The 18011-nt window shown below is 40.8% G+C and overlaps 1 protein-coding gene across 2 annotated transcripts in view; it reads right to left on the reverse strand.

The window, feature by feature from the left end:
* The window catches only part of LOC124150171 (hemicentin-1-like), a 262470-nt gene that overhangs the window by 234550 nt on the left and 9909 nt on the right, over positions 1–18011 (reverse strand). For both annotated transcript variants that reach the window (XM_048386989.1, XM_048386988.1), the window contains exons 4-16: positions 16799–17050; positions 14069–14326; positions 13534–13791; positions 12872–13129; positions 12337–12594; positions 11212–11469; positions 10550–10807; positions 9434–9691; positions 8300–8557; positions 7639–7896; positions 6976–7233; positions 5851–6108; positions 5190–5447 (exon numbers count right to left, since the gene is read on the reverse strand). In XM_048386989.1, coding sequence (XP_048242946.1) covers positions 5190–5447; positions 5851–6108; positions 6976–7233; positions 7639–7896; positions 8300–8557; positions 9434–9691; positions 10550–10807; positions 11212–11469; positions 12337–12594; positions 12872–13129; positions 13534–13791; positions 14069–14326; positions 16799–17050 — 3348 coding nt within the window. The remainder of the gene's footprint in view (positions 1–5189; positions 5448–5850; positions 6109–6975; positions 7234–7638; positions 7897–8299; positions 8558–9433; positions 9692–10549; positions 10808–11211; positions 11470–12336; positions 12595–12871; positions 13130–13533; positions 13792–14068; positions 14327–16798; positions 17051–18011) is intronic.

The following is an 18011-nucleotide window of genomic DNA, read 5'->3' on the forward strand; positions in this document are numbered from 1 at the left end:
GATACGAAGGAGTTCTCTCCCTTGTCAAACTGAGCGCGAGGCTCGGCTTTTACTCGGCGAGATTAATGTAAATAATGAACTTTTATCAGTAAATTATGCACAGTGAGATAAAATGAATGTTTCCAATAAACACATATAAGCATAAGGTTTTTTGAGTGCATTTTGTTCTGTTTATTGTACATAACAAGTACACCAGTGTCAATAAACCACTCACATTGTACGTCGACACTGACGGAAGCAGACTCCGACCCAACAAGGTTGCTGACAGTGCAAGCGTAGTGCCCTCCTTCAGTTCTGTTAATGTTGTCTATCTGAAGTACTTCCTCAGTACTGAACACTGATTGTCCATAGCTCCATGTGTAGTTAGTTGTTGCCGGGTTGCCTGGTGAGGTATAGTTACTGCAGTTGATCATCAGTTGTGATTCTTCTACCACCCAAAGAGTAGACGGTAGACCAGATATTGAAGGAGCATCTGTTCATTGGAAATGTATGACTTCATAACCTAAATCTAAGCGTATATTTATCATCCACTTCAAACGTGAGTGAGTGAGTGAGTGAGTGAGTGAGTGAGTGAGTGAGTGAGTGAGTGAGTGAGTGAGTGAGTGAGTGAGTGAGTGAGTGAGTGAGTGAGTGAGTGAGTGAGTGAGTGAGTGAGTGAGTGTGGTGTTTAACACTGCTTTTAAAATTATTCCAGTTATATCACGGCGTGTCAGCTGACAGAAAGCCCGAAGTGATGCAGGTCTCAAACGTTTACCATTTCGGTGAAACCCACGAGCACGGGTATGGTGCTGACAAACCTGGAAACATAATCCGGGTGAACCAGGATTCGAACCCACAAACATAGGTTTATGGCGTGCCAAAGGGACACAACTCTGCACAGCGAATCGCGGCGCCAAAGACGACTGACCCGCTCGCGCCCGATCTATTATGTTGACCACCTCTGATGTGAATGGGAGTTAAAAAATGGCACTTTGAACTATTACACGCAGTTACTTATACACCCACACATGCATTGACGTCACATCATCGCTAATCTGCTTTAAGTTTCCAAAGTGATGAAAGGAGAAGTGGATATCAAACGTGTTCAATCACTCATTGAAAAACGAACAAAGGAACGAAGGAACGAACGAAAACCCAACCCATACTACCTATACACATAAACACATAAATGAATAACAAACTTGCATACATGCATGTATATGTGAATGTCAAAATGTATTTGACATATAGCTGCAGCATTATCAAAAATAGACTTACACTGAACATCCACATTGGTTTGTGCTGTAGCAATGCCTTGTCGTGGAGTCCCTCTGTATGGTGTCAAAGTGTTGCTGACAGTGCAAGTGTATTGTCCTCCTTCAGTTCTGTTAACGTCGTCTATTTGAAGTACTTCCTCAGTACTGAACACTGATTGTCCATAGCTCCATGTGTAGTTAGTTGTTGCCGGGTTGCCTGGTGAAGTGTAGTTACTGCAGTTGATCATCAGTTGGGATTCTTCTACCACCCAAAGAGTAGACGGGAGACCAGATATTGAAGGGACATCTAATCATTGGAAACATTCAGTTTGAAAATAAATAACTTCCTAACCTCAATCTAAAAGTATATATTTATTTTCAACTTCTGATCTGTGCACAGATGCAAATTTGTTCGAAAACAACTGATTTTGGTCTACCATTCTAATCTGTCAGGTCTCTGTGGTCTAGTGGATACAGTGTCTGTAGGGAGAGCTGGATATTGGGGGTTTGGTGACATTACTCATTACAAAGCGTTAAGGTGCTTAACGACGAGGGGATAAAACAAGATCTGGAGGAACAAAGTCGGTGCGAAATATGTTTGTTTGTATATATGGGATACTTCGAATATGGAGAACTTATGAATGTCTAAATGTCAAATACAAGTATATGCAGCGTTTTGTATAAATGTATACACTGAATATCCACACTGATCTGTGTTGTTGCCATACCCAGTCGTGGAATCCATCTGAATAATGTCAAGCTGTCTTCCTTATTCTTTTATGAGTTTGCCTCTCTCAAGAACAGCCCCAGTACTGACAGAAGTTAAGTGCTTGAGTTTTGTACGTATTTTCTTGCTTGATGGCTTACTTACTTTAAACACCACATTCGTCCAGAACATGCTACTCACACTGTACAACCACGTCCACCTGCGCTGTGGCCGCCCCCTGTTGTTGAGACCCTCCACTTGGTGAAAGTGTGTTACTGGCAGTGCAGGTGTACCGTCCTCCCTGGTTCCCACGTATTGCGTCTATTCTCAGCACTGCGCCAGAACTGACAGTGGACCCTTTGAAGACCCAGGAGTAGTCTGTTGTAGCAGGGTTGCCATCAGTTGTATAATTGCTACAGTCTATCCACAATGTGGAGGACTTAATCACTTGGTAGGTTGAGGGAAAGCCAGATAGTGTTGGTGAATCTGTTACAAAAAGAAATGTTTACGCATTATATGATATATACATTTGCTGAGATAGTAAAAAATTAGTGAGTGAGTGAGTATGGTTTTACGCCGCTTTTAGCACTATTCCAGAAATATCACGGCGGGGGACACCAGAAATTGGCTTCACACATTGTGCCAATGTCGGGAATCGAACCCGGGTCTTCGCCGTAAGGAGCGAACGGTTTAATCACTAGGCTACCCGACCGCCCTAGTAAACAATTAAATCAAACCATGACATATAAGTGATATGTGGTGATGGCCTGTAAATTTTATTTATTAATTAGCTATATTTGATAATGACATGGTGTTCATTCTTATATGTGTGTTGTAGAACTAAGATTCGTTTTAAATAGAGCATGGAGAAATCAATGTTTCTCTGATTCGTATATATTTTAGTTATGCCAAGAAAAAAGTACTACCCACACTGAACATCAACTGTGACTGAGGCTGCCTCCTTCCCTACAGCATTGCTGACAGTGCAGGTGTATTGTCCTCTCGCAGTTCTTTTAATGTTGTTTAGTTGGAGTACCGCCTTAGTACTAACAATAGATGTCCCATAGCTCCATGTGTAGTTAGTTGTTGACGGGTTGCCCTGGGAAGTGTAACGCGTACAGTTGATCGACACTGGAGAATTTTCCATCACTTGGTAATCGAGTGGAACACCAGAGAGTACAGGTGGATCTGTGACATGAAACCATACATACACGATACTGATGGTGATACATAAACGTCATATTCTTAGAGTAGTACATGTGTTATTTTAAATAGTCAGGGATGTATCGCAACACCCATTTCCTTCATTCATTTGGGAGGTCTATATCTGATCAGTTACACTCAAGGTGTTTGTGATAACAACACTGAACATGCACATAAATAGCTCAGAGTGCATTTGGAGTTTATTATGAATATTGAATTCGTTTATCTTTATTACAACTTAATCACAGGATTCATACACTGGACATCCACATTGACTGGGGCAGAGTCTGATCCTACTGCGTTTCTAACAGTACAGGTGTACGCCCCTCCCTGACTCCTACTGATGCTGCTTCTTGTCAGTACAGCTCCTCTACCGACAGATGACCCTCCATGTGACCAACTGTAGGTTGCTGCTTGTGGGTTGCCCTGTCTTGTATATGAACTACAGTCCAGTCTTAAAGTAGCTGACTCATTCACTTGGTACGTGGATGGGAGGCCAGATATTTCAGGTGAATCTACAAGCAAGAAGATTCATCAATACTGGTCCATAACCAATTATATCTATGGATGCAAGGATGTCCAAGTCTTTCAAATGCATCAACTCTTTACTATGACATACTTTCCTACTGCTCCTTTCTGTTTATTTAACATATCTTCACGAATGTGAAAATTATCTCCGGGATTCCCTAAGTATAGGATATAAACCGCCTGTGCGGGCTATCTGTGAATATATTGCAGTCCGGCAAAGGAAAAGCCCGCAGGCCGTAGGCCCAACGGATGTCCCTGCGCTGGAGCGCATTATTTTCACGAATAGCCATAGGAGAAGGTTTATATCTGACTTATAAACCGACAGATATGAAGATGCATTTTTGTTTAATTGACATTACTTTAATTCTGAAATTTCAATTGTAGCACTCGAAAGTTCTCAGTCAAAAGCGCACAGCTCGAGAATCCCGTGGGCAGAGGGATTTTCGGAGAAAAGAACAACCTGCTGTAACAATGGTAATGCATCACTGGAGGTTTATAAGATGTGTGTGTGTAGTTGCGCTGCTTCAGAGACTGGATACGTGAAAATGGCAGTTAAACATAAGTTTCTATTAAGTTATAGGTGTTTTAGGTGTCTTAGGTTCGTTTACAAATCAACATGCGTTCAAATATTCAACAATTTCAAACAATAATTGTTATATGTTTTGTTAATACAGTTTCGATTAGAATATATAACGATTAATCACAACTTAGAAATTACTTAGTAATAAATGGTGTTCAAACCAAGAGCGTTGTTCATAATGATGATGCTTACACAGATAACATTACAAATACGTTTGGAACTATAACAATTTCCTCTGCCATGCCTGGAAAAGAAGTAAACAAAATTTGCTTACATCTTACGTCTACGTTGACGGAGGCAGAATCTGATCCTACTGTGTTTCTGGCAGTACAGGTGTACGCCCCTCCCTGACTCCTACTGATGCTGCTTCTTGTCAGTACAGCTCTTCTACTGACAGTTGACCCTCCATGTGACCAACTGTAGGTTGTTGCAGAAGGGTAGCCATGTGTTGTATATGAACTACAGTCCAGTCTTAAAGTAGCTGACTCAGTCACTTGGTATGTTGATGGGAGGCCAGATATGGCAGGTGAATCTTCAAGCAAGAGGCGTTAACAACAGAGTTCAAGAACCATTCCGATTTATGGATGCAAAGATGTTCCTGTTTTTCAAATGCGTCCAATCTTTATAGTGAAAAATACGTTTCTCTTGAGACAAAATGGGTTTGGGTTTGTATGGGTGTGTTTTGACATTACTATAATCTTAATTTGAACCAAATGAAAGTTTGTTATTGGTTCATTAATCCAGTTACTCTTATAGTTAATATATGGTGATTGGTCCTAATTTACAAATTACTCATTAAATAAAGTTCTGCAAACCAAGAGCAGTGTTCATTATGGCGATGGTTACACATAGGACATTGCAAATAAGCTTAACACGATTGAACATATCACAATTTCCCCGTCTATGCCTCGAAAAGAAGTAAACGATATATGCTTACATAGTATGGTCACGTTGACGGAGGCAGAGTCTGATCCTACTGTGTTTCTGACAGTACAGGTGTACGCCCCTCCCTGACTCCTACTGATGCTGCTTCTTGTCAGTACAGCTCTTCTACCGACAGATGACCCTCCATGTGACCAACTGTAGGTTGTTGCAGAAGGGTTGCCATGTGTTGTATATGAACTACAGTCCAGTCTTAAAGTAGCTGACTCAGTCACTTGGAACGTTGATGGGAGGCCAGATATTTCAGGTGAATCTACAAGCAAGAAGTGTTAACGACAGTGCTCAAGACCCATTTCGATTGACGGATGCAAAGATTTTCCTGTTTTTCAAATGCTTCCAATCTTTTAAGTAAAAAATACGTTTCTATTGAAACAAAGTGTTTGTGCTTGTATTGGTGTGTTTCGACATTACTATAATCTTAATTTGAACCAAATTAAAGTTTGTCATTGGTCCATTAATCCAGTTCCTCTTATAGTTAATATATAGTGATTGGTCCTAATTTACAAATTACTCATTAAATAATGTTGTGCAAACCAAGAGCAGTGTTCATTATGGCGATGGTTACACATGGGACATTGCAAATAAGCTTAACACGATTGAACATATCACAATTTCCCCGTCTATGCCTCGAAAAGAAGTAAACGAAATATGCTTACATAGTATGGTTACGTTGACGGAGGCAGAGTCTGATCCTACTGTGTTTCTGACAGTACAGGTGTACGCCCCTCCCTGACTCCTACTGATGCTGCTTCTTGTCAGTACAGCTCTTCTACCGACAGATGACCCTCCATGTGACCAACTGTAGGTTGCTGCTTGTGGGTTGCCCTGTCTTGTATATGAACTACAGTCCAGTCTTAAAGTAGCTGACTCATTCACTTGGTACGTGGATGGGAGGCCAGATATTTCAGGTGAATCTACAAGCAAGAAGATTCATCAATACTGGTCCATAACCAATTATATCTATGGATGCAAGGATGTCCAAGTCTTTCAAATGCATCAACTCTTTACTATGACATACTTTCCTACTGCTCCTTTCTGTTTATTTAACATATCTTCACGAATGTGAAAATTATCTCCGGGATTCCCTAAGTATAGGATATAAACCGCCTGTGCGGGCTATCTGTGAATATATTGCAGTCCGGCAAAGGAAAAGTCCGCAGGCCGTAGGCCCAACGGATGTCCCTGCGCTGGAGCGCATTATTTTCACGGATAGCCATAGGAGAAGGTTTATATCTGACTTATAAACCGACAGATATGAAGATGCATTTTTGTTTAATTGACATTACTTTAATTCTGAAATTTCAATTGTAGCACTCGAAAGTTCTCAGTCAAAAGCGCACAGCTCGAGAATCCCGTGGGCAGAGGGATTTTCGGAGAAAAGAACGACCTGCTGTAACAATGGTAATGCATCACTGGAGGTTTATAAGATGTGTGTGTGTAGTTGCGCTGCTTCAGAGACTGGATACGTGAAAATGGCAGTTAAACATAAGTTTCTATTAAGTTATAGGTGTTTTAGGTGTCTTAGGTTCGTTTACAAATCAACATGCGTTCAAATATTCAACAATTTCAAACAATAATTGTTATATGTTTTGTTAATACAGTTTCGATTAGAATATATAACGATTAATCACAACTTAGAAATTACTTAGTAATAAATGGTGTTCAAACCAAGAGCGTTGTTCATAATGATGATGCTTACACAGATAACATTACAAATACGTTTGGAACTATAACAATTTCCTCTGCCATGCCTGGAAAAGAAGTAAACAAAATTTGCTTACATCTTACGTCTACGTTGACGGAGGCAGAATCTGATCCTACTGTGTTTCTGGCAGTACAGGTGTACGCCCCTCCCTGACTCCTACTGATGCTGCTTCTTGTCAGTACAGCTCTTCTACTGACAGTTGACCCTCCATGTGACCAACTGTAGGTTGTTGCAGAAGGGTAGCCATGTGTTGTATATGAACTACAGTCCAGTCTTAAAGTAGCTGACTCAGTCACTTGGTATGTTGATGGGAGGCCAGATATGGCAGGTGAATCTTCAAGCAAGAGGCGTTAACAACAGAGTTCAAGAACCATTCCGATTTATGGATGCAAAGATGTTCCTGTTTTTCAAATGCGTCCAATCTTTATAGTGAAAAATACGTTTCTCTTGAGACAAAATTGGTTTGGGTTTGTATGGGTGTGTTTTGACATTACTATAATCTTAATTTGAACCAAATGAAAGTTTGTTATTGGTTCATTAATCCAGTTACTCTTATAGTTAATATATGGTGATTGGTCCTAATTTACAAATTACTCATTAAATAAAGTTCTGCAAACCAAGAGCAGTGTTCATTATGGCGATGGTTACACATAGGACATTGCAAATAAGCTTAACACGATTGAACATATCACAATTTCCCCGTCTATGCCTCGAAAAGAAGTAAACGATATATGCTTACATAGTATGGTCACGTTGACGGAGGCAGAGTCTGATCCTACTGTGTTTCTGACAGTACAGGTGTACGCCCCTCCCTGACTCCTACTGATGCTGCTTCTTGTCAGTACAGCTCTTCTACCGACAGATGACCCTCCATGTGACCAACTGTAGGTTGTTGCAGAAGGGTTGCCATGTGTTGTATATGAACTACAGTCCAGTCTTAAAGTAGCTGACTCAGTCACTTGGAACGTTGATGGGAGGCCAGATATTTCAGGTGAATCTACAAGCAAGAAGTGTTAACGACAGTGCTCAAGACCCATTTCGATTGACGGATGCAAAGATTTTCCTGTTTTTCAAATGCTTCCAATCTTTTAAGTAAAAAATACGTTTCTATTGAAACAAAGTGTTTGTGCTTGTATTGGTGTGTTTCGACATTACTATAATCTTAATTTGAACCAAATTAAAGTTTGTCATTGGTCCATTAATCCAGTTCCTCTTATAGTTAATATATAGTGATTGGTCCTAATTTACAAATTACTCATTAAATAATGTTGTGCAAACCAAGAGCAGTGTTCATTATGGCGATGGTTACACATGGGACATTGCAAATAAGCTTAACACGATTGAACATATCACAATTTCCCCGTCTATGCCTCGAAAAGAAGTAAACGAAATATGCTTACATAGTATGGTTACGTTGACGGAGGCAGAGTCTGATCCTACTGTGTTTCTGACAGTACAGGTGTACGCCCCTCCCTGACTCCTACTGATGCTGCTTCTTGTCAGTACAGCTCCTCTACCGACAGATGACCCTCCATGTGACCAACTGTAGGTTGCTGCTTGTGGGTTGCCCTGTCTTGTATATGAACTACAGTCCAGTCTTAAAGTAGCTGACTCATTCACTTGGTACGTGGATGGGAGGCCAGATATTTCAGGTGAATCTACAAGCAAGAAGATTCATCAATACTGGTCCATAACCAATTATATCTATGGATGCAAGGATGTCCAAGTCTTTCAAATGCATCAACTCTTTACTATGACATACTTTCCTACTGCTCCTTTCTGTTTATTTAACATATCTTCACGAATGTGAAAATTATCTCCGGGATTCCCTAAGTATAGGATATAAACCGCCTGTGCGGGCTATCTGTGAATATATTGCAGTCCGGCAAAGGAAAAGCCCGCAGGCCGTAGGCCCAACGGATGTCCCTGCGCTGGAGTGCATTATTTTCACGGATAGCCATAGGAGAAGGTTTATATCTGACTTATAAACCGACAGATATGAAGATGCATTTTTGTTTAATTGACATTACTTTAATTCTGAAATTTCAATTGTAGCACTCGAAAGTTCTCAGTCAAAAGCGCACAGCTCGAGAATCCCGTGGGCAGAGGGATTTTCGGAGAAAAGAACAACCTGCTGTAACAATGGTAATGCATCACTGGAGGTTTATAAGATGTGTGTGTGTAGTTGCGCTGCTTCAGAGACTGGATACGTGAAAATGGCAGTTAAACATAAGTTTCTATTAAGTTATAGGTGTTTTAGGTGTCTTAGGTTCGTTTACAAATCAACATGCGTTCAAATATTCAACAATTTCAAACAATAATTGTTATATGTTTTGTTAATACAGTTTCGATTAGAATATATAACGATTAATCACAACTTAGAAATTACTTATTAATAAATGGTGTTCAAACCAAGAGCAGTGTTCATTATGGCGATGGTTACACATAGGACATTGCAAATAAGCTTAACACGATTGAACATATCACAATTTCCTCGTCTATGCCTCGAAAAGAAGTAAACGAAATATGCTTACATAGTATGGTCACGTTGACGGAGGCAGAGTCCGATCCTACTGTGTTTCTGACAGTACAGGTGTACGCCCCTCCCTGACTCCTACTGATGCTGCTTCTTGTCAGTACAGCTCCTCTACCGACAGTTGACCCTCCATGTGACCAAGTGTAGGATGTTGCAGAAGGATTGCCCTGTGTTGTATATGAACTACAGTCCAGCCTTAAAGTGGCTGACTCAGTCACTTGGTACGTGGATGGGAGGCCAGATATTTCAGGTGAATCTACAAGCAAGAAGATTCATCAATACTGGTTCAGAACCAATTATATCTATGGATGCAAGGATGTTCAAGTCTTTCAAATGCATCAACTCTTTACTATGACATACCGGTCCTTTCTGTCTAATTAACATACCTCACGAATGTGAAAATTATCTCCTGGATTCCCTAAGTATAGGATATAAACCGCCTCCGTGGGCTATCCGTGAAAATAATGCAGTCCGGCAAAGGAAAAGTCCGCAAGCCGTAGGCCCAACATATGTTCCTGCGTTGGAGTGCCTTATTTTCATGGATAGCCATAGGAGAAGGTTTATATCTGACTTATAAACCGAAGGATATGAAGATGCATTTTTATTTAATTTACATTACTTTAATTCTGAAATTTCAATTGTAGCACTCGAAAGTTCTCAGTCAAAAGTGCACAGCTCGAGAATCCCGTGGGCAAAGGGATTTTCGGTGAAAAGAACAACCTGCTGTAACAATGGTAATGCATCACTGGAGGTTTATAAGATGTGTGTGTGTAGTTGCGCTGCTTCAGAGACTAGATACGTGAAAATGGCAGTTACACATAAGTTTCTATTAAGTTATAGGTGTTTTAGGTGTCTTAGAGTCGTTCACAAATCAACATGCGTTCAAATATTCAACAAATTCAAACAATAATTGTTATATGTTTTGTTAATACAGTTTCGATTAGAATATATAACGATTAATCATAACTTAGAAATTACTTATTAATAAATGGTGTTCAAACCAAGAGCGTTGTTCATAATGATGATGCTTACACAGATAACATTACAAATACGTTTGGAACTATAACAATTTCCTCTGCCATGCCTGGAAAAGAAGTAAACAAAATTTGCTTACATCTTACGTCTACGTTGACGGAGGCAGATTCTGATCCTACTGTGTTTCTGGCAGTACAGGTGTACGCCCCTCCCTGACTCCTACTGATGCTGCTTCTTGTCAGTACAGCTCCTCTACCGACAGATGACCCTCCACGTGACCAACTGTAGGTTGTTGCAGATGGGTTGCCCTGTGTTGTGTGTGAACTACAGTCCAGTCTTAAAGTAGCTGACTCAGTCACTTGGTACGTGGATGGGAGGCCAGATATGTCAGGTGAATCTACAAGCAAGAAGTGTTAACAACAGTGCTCAAGACCAATTTCGATTTACAGGTGCAAGATGTTCCTGTTTTTCAAATGCTTCCTATCTTTATAGTGAAAAATACGTTTCTACTGAGACAGAGTGTGTTTGGGCTTGTATGGGTGCGTTTCGACATTAACACAATCTTAATTTGAACCAAATGAAAGTTTGTTTTTGGTTCAATTATCCAGTTACTCTTATAGGTAATATATAATGATTGGTCCTAATTTAAAAATTACTCATTAGATAATGTTGTGCAAACCAAGTGCAGTGTTCATTATGGCGATGGTTACCCATAGGACATTGCAAATAAGCTCAACACGATTGAACATATCACAATTTCCCCGTCTATGCCTCGAAAAGAAGTAAACAATATATGCTTACATAGTATGGTCACGTTGACGGAGGCAGAGTCTGATCCTACTGTGTTCCTGACAGTACAGGTGTACGCCCCTCCCTGACTCCTACTGATGCTGCTTCTTGTCAGTACAGCTCTTCTACCGACAGATGACCCTCCATGTGACCAACTGTAGGTTGTTGCAGAAGGGTTGCCATGTGTTGTATATGAACTACAGTCCAGTCTTAAAGTAGCTGACTCAGTCACTTGGTACGTGGATGGGAGGCCAGATATATCAGGTGAATCTACAAGCAAGAAGATGCATCAATACTGGTCCAGAACCAATTATATCTATGGATGCAAGGACGTCCAAGTCTTTCAAATGCATCAACTCTTTACTATGACATACTTTCCTACTGCTCCTTTATGTTTAATTAACATATCTTCACGAATGTGAAAATTATCTCCGGGGTTCCCTAAATATAGGATATAAAAGGCCTGTGCGGGCTATCCGTGAAAATAATGCAGTCCGGCAAAGGAAAAGCCCGCAGGCCGTAGGCCCAACGGATGTTCCTTGAGCTGGAGTGCATTATTTTCACGGTTAGCCATATGAGAAAGTTTATATCTGACTTATAAACCGACAGATATGAAGATGCATTTTTGTTTAATTGACATACTTTAATTCTGAAATTTCAATTGTAGCACTCGAAAGTTCTCAGTCAAAAGCGCACAGCTCGAGAATCCCGTGGGCAGAGGGAGTTTCGGAGAAAAGAACAACCTGCTGTAACAATGGTAATGCATCACTGGAGGTTTACAAGATGTGTTTGTGTAGTTGCGCTACTTCAGAGACTGGATACGTGAAAATGGCAGTTAAACATAAGTTTCTATTAAGTTATAGGTGTTTTAGGTGTCTTAGGTTCGTTTACAAATCAACATGCGTTCAAATATTCAACAAATTCAAACAATAATTGTTATGTGTTTTGTTCATACAGTTTTGTTTAGAATATATAACGATTAATCATAACTTAGAAATTACTTATTAATAAATGATGTTCAAACCAAGAGCGTTGTTCATAATGATGATGCTTACACAGATAACATTACAAATACGTTTGGAACTATAACAATTTCCTCTGCCATGCCTGGAAAAGAAGTAAACAAAATTTGCTTACATCTTACGTCTACGTTGACGGAGGCAGATTCTGATCCTACTGTGTTTCTGGCAGTACAGGTGTACGCCCCTCCCTGACTCCTACTGATGCTGCTTTTTGTCAGTACAGCTCCTCTACTGACAGTTGACCCTCCATGTGACCAACTGTAGGTTGTTGCAGAAGGGTTGCCATGTGTTGTGTGTGAACTACAGTCCAGTCTTAAAGTAGCTGACTCAGTCACTTGGTACGTGGATGGGAGGCCAGATATGTCAGGTGAATCTACAAGCAAGAAGTGTTAACAACAGTGCTCAAGACCAATTTCGATTTACATATGCAAAGATGTTCCTGTTTTTCAAATGCTTCCTATCTTTATAGTGAAAAATACGTTTCTGCTGAGACAAAGTGTGTTTGGGCTTGTATGGGTGTGTGCAAACTAAGAGCAGTGTTCATTATGGCGATGGTTACACATGAGCCATTGCAAATAAGCTTAACACGATTGAACATATCACAATTTCCTCTTCTATGCCTCGAAAAGAAGTAAACGAAATATGCTTACATAGTATGGTTACGTTGACGGAGGCGATGTCTGATCCTACTGTGTTACTGGCAGTACAACTGTATTCCCCTCCCTTACTCCTATTGATGCTGCTTCTTGTCAGTACAGCTCCTCTACTGACAGTTGACCCTCCATGTGACCAAGTGTAGGTTGTTGCAGAAGGGTTGCCATGTGTTGTATATGAACTACAGTCCAGTCTTAAAGTAGCTGACTCAGTCACTTGGTACGTTGAATGGAGGCCAGATATGTCAGGTGAATCTACAAGGAAGAGGCGTTAACATCAGAGCTCAAGAAACATTCCGATTTATGGATGCAAAGATGTTCCTGTTTTTCAAATGCGTCCAATCTTTACAGTGAAAAATACGTTTCTCTTCAGACAAAATGGGTTTGGGCTTGTATGGGTGTGTTTCGACATTACCATAATCTTAATTTGAACCAAATGAAAGTTTGTTATTAGTTCATTAATCCAGTTACTCTTATAGTTAATATATGGTGATTGGTCCTAATTTACAAATTACTCATTACATAATATTGTGCAAACCAAGAGCAGTGTTCATTATGGCGATGGTTACAATAGGACATTGCAAATAAGCTTAACACGATTGAACATATCACAATTTCCTCTTCTATGCCTCGAAAAGAAGTAAACGAAATATGCTTGCATAGTATGGTCACGTTGACGGAGGCAGAGTCTGATCCTACTGTATTTCTGGCAGTACAGGTGTACGCCCCTCCTTGACTCCTATTGATGCTGCTTCTTGTCAGTACAGCTCCTCTACTGACAGTTGACCCTCCATGTGACCAACTGTAGGTTGTTGCTTGTGGGTTGCCATGTGTTGTATATATACTACAGTCCAGTCTTAAAGTAGCTGACTCAGTCACTTGGTACGTGGATGGGAGGCCAGATATGGCAGGTGAATCTACAAGCAAGAAGTGTTAACAACTGTGCTCAAGACCAATTTCGATTTACAGATGCAAAGATGTTCCTGTTTTTCAAATGCTTCCTATCTTTATAGTGAAAAATACGTTTCTGCTGAGACAAAGTGTGTTTGGGCTTGTATGGGTGTGTGCAAACTAAGAGCAGTGTTCATTATGGCGATGGTTACACATGAGCCATTGCAAATAAGCTTAACACGATTGAACATATCACAATTTCCTCTTCTATGCCTCGAAAAGAAGTAAACGAAATATGCTTACATAGTATGGTTACGTTGACGGAGGCAATGTCTGATCCTACTGTGTTACTGGCAGTACAACTGTATTCCCCTCCCTTACTCCTATTGATGCTGCTTCTTGTCAGTACAGCTCCTCTAGTGACAGATGATCCTCCATGTGACCAACTGTAGGTTGTTGCAGAAGGGTTGCCATGTGTTGTATATGAACTACAGTCCAGTCTTAAAGTAGCTGACTCATTCAATTGGTATGTTGATGGGAGGCCAGATATGGCAGGTGAATCTACAAGCAAGAGGCGTTAACAACAGTGCTCAAGAACCATTCCGATTTACAGATGCAAAGATGTTCCTGTTTTTCAAACGCGTCCAATCTTTACAGTGAAAAATACGTTTCTACTGAGACAAAGTGTGTTTGGGCTTGTATGGGTGTGTTTCGACATTACCATAATCTTAATTTGAACCAAATGAAAGTTTGTTATTGGTTCATTAATCCAGTTACTCTTATAGGTAATTTATAATGATTGTTCCTAATTTACAAATAACTCATTAAATAATGTTGTGCAAACCAAGAGCAGTGTTCATTATTGGGATGGTTACACATAGGACATTGCAAACAAGCTTTACAAGAGTGAACATATCATTTCCTCTTCCATGATTTAAAAATGGTGAATCTAGAGGCTTTAACAACAGTGCTCAAGAACCATTCCGATTTATGGATGCAAGATGTTCCTGTTTTTCAAATGATTCCATTTTTTACATTGAAAATACGTTTTCACTTGTGATTGTGCTATCATGGGTGTGTTTGGACATTGACATAATCTTAATTTGAACCAAGTGAAAGATTATTATTGGTATATTAATTCAATGTTGTGCAAACAAAGAGCAGTGTTCATAACGATGACGGTTACACATAGGAAATCGCAAATACGTTTTAAAAGATTAAACATATCACAATTCCTTGTATATAATAATATATATATAATAAGCTTCCTTAGATCCCAGGTTATCGGTGAGCACGAAATATCTTACCAGCTTCCCCAGCACATGTGCAGCAATAAATCACCGGACTTCATAACTCGTTTTCTTTAACAGAATAAAATACACACATTTTTTCATGATGTGCATGCTACAGGCGACACATCAACGACCATGTGCTTGTGTAACAACTAATCTATACAATCCGAATGTTTGGCGATACCATGTATGCATGTAACCCTGAACAAGAGCATATACACCGTACCACCACCAGCGTCTGCACCCTACATTAAGACACACTGCCACTCACATTGTACCACCACCAGTGTCTGCAACCTACATTTGGTCACACTGCCACTCACATTGTACCACCACCAGTGTCTGCACCCGACATTAGGTCACCCTGCCCCTTACATTGTACCACCACCAGTGTCTGCACCCTACATTAAGTCACACTGCCACTCACATTGTACCACCACCAGTGTCTGCACCCTACATTTGGTCACACTGCCACTCACATTGTACCACCCCCAGCGTCTGCGGACTACATAAATCACACAGCCCCTTACATTGTACCACCACCTGTGTCTGCATCCTAAATTTGGTCACACTGCCACTCACATTGTACCACCCCAAGCGTCTGCGGCCTACATAAATAACACTGCCACTCACATTGTACCACCACCTGTGTCTGAATCCTACATTTGGTCACACTGCCACTCACATTGGACCACCCCCAGCGTCTGAGGTCTGCATAAGTCACAATGCAACTCACATTGTACCACCACAATTGTCTGCAGGCTACATTAAGTCACACTCCCACTCACATTGTACCACAACCAGTGTCTGCGACCTGCATAAGTCACACTGCCACTCACATTGTACCACCACCATTGTCTGCAGGCTACATTAAGTCACACTCCCACTCACATTGTACCACCACCAGCGTCTGAGGCCTGCATAAGTCACAATGCAACTCACATTGTACCACTACCAGTGTCTGCAGGCTACATTAAGTCATACAGCTACTCACATTGTACCACCACAATTGTCTGCAGGCTACATTAAGTCACACTCCCACTCACATTGTACCACAACTAGTGTCTGCAGGCTACATTAAGTCATACTGCTACTCACATTGTACCACCACCAGTGTCTGCAGGCTACATTAAGGTATACTGCTACTCACATTGTATCACCACCAGTGTCTGCAGGCTACATTAAGGTATACTGCTACTCACATTGTACCACCACCAGTGTCTGCAGGCTACATTAAGTCACACTCCCACTCACAACCAGTGTCTGCGACCTGCATAAGTCACACTGCAACTCACATTGTACCACCACCATTGTCTGCAGGCTACATTAAGGTATACTGCTACTCACATTGTACCACCACAATTGTCTGCAGGCTACATTAAGTCACACTCCCACTCACAACCAGTGTCTGCGAACTGCATAAGTCACACTGCCACTCACATTGTACCACCACCATTGTCTGCAGGCTACATTAAGGTATACTGCTACTCACATTGTACCACCACAATTGTCTGCAGGCTACATTAAGTCACACTCCCACTCACAACCAGTGTCTGCGAACTGCATAAGTCACACTGCCACTCACATTGTACCACCACCAGTGTCTGCAGGCTACATTAAGGTATACTGCTACTCACATTGTACCACCACCAGTGTCTGCAGGCTACATTAAGGTATACTGCTACTCACATTGTACCACCACCAGTGTTTGCAGGCTACATTAAGTCATACTACTACTCACATTGTACCACCACATTGACAGCTGCTGAGTCAGCCCCCACTGTGTCCGTGGCAGTGCAGGTGTACCGTCCAGCTTGATTCTTGTTGATGTTGACTATGTTGAGTACGGCCCCTGTGCTAACAGTTAACCCTCTGTTCGTCCACCTGTATGTAGGTGTTGTAGCTGACCGTGTGTAGAAACTACAGTCTAGCCGCAATCTACTGGACTTGTTCACTCGGTATGTGGAAGGTAGACCAGATATCGTAGGAGCAGCTGTGACAATAAAATATGTGAGCATGTTCAACTATTGATACTATAAATAGTTAACATGTATCATCATAATAATATACATATCAACTAAACCTTTAACCTAATCACTATAACCTTCTTTCTGACAGTCAACAGCAAGCAATAATAGTTTACGTGACATGTTTATAGAGTTATCAAAGCTTTTGTCTTATGTTTATACTTTAGCATGGTAACATAATGACTTTCTTATGTCATCAACCGTCTCTATAGTCAGGACGCTCTGGTTCCATGCAGTGAATCATATCGGTATACTACCCATACATATTTGGAGTAAATGCGTGTAGTTTTGCACTGCTTTTAGCAATATTCCAAAATTATCACTCCTGGGATTCCTGAAATTGGCTTAACACATTGTACCCACCTGAGGAATCGAACCAAGGGCCTCGGCGTGACGATCGAATTCCTTAACAACTTCGCTACCCCACCGCCCCACATATGTCGACATAGTGACATAGACGTAACACGATGTGACATAGTTACATAGACGTAACACGAAGTGACGTAGTGATATAGACGTAACACGAAGTGACATAGTGACATAGACGTAACACGAAGTGACATAGTTAAATAGACGTAACACGAAGTGACATAATGACATAGACATAACACGAAGTGACGTAGTGACACGGACGTAACACGAAATGACATAGTGATATAGACGTAACACGAAGTGACGTAGTGACATAGACGTAACACGAAGTGACATAGTGACATACACGTAACACGAAGTGAAGTAGTGACATAGACATAACACGAAGTGACATAGTGACATACACGTAACACGAAGTGAAGTAGTGACATAGACGTAACACAAAGTGAAATATTGGACAAAGACGTAACACGAAGTGACATAGTGATATGGACATAACATGAAGTGACAAAGTGATATAGATGTAACACGAAGTGACATAGTGACATAGACGTA

The sequence above is a fragment of the Haliotis rufescens genome, unplaced genomic scaffold (assembly GCF_023055435.1).
Source record: "Haliotis rufescens isolate VD_foot unplaced genomic scaffold, xgHalRufe1.0.p SCAF_63, whole genome shotgun sequence".
NCBI lineage: Eukaryota > Metazoa > Mollusca > Gastropoda > Lepetellida > Haliotidae > Haliotis > Haliotis rufescens.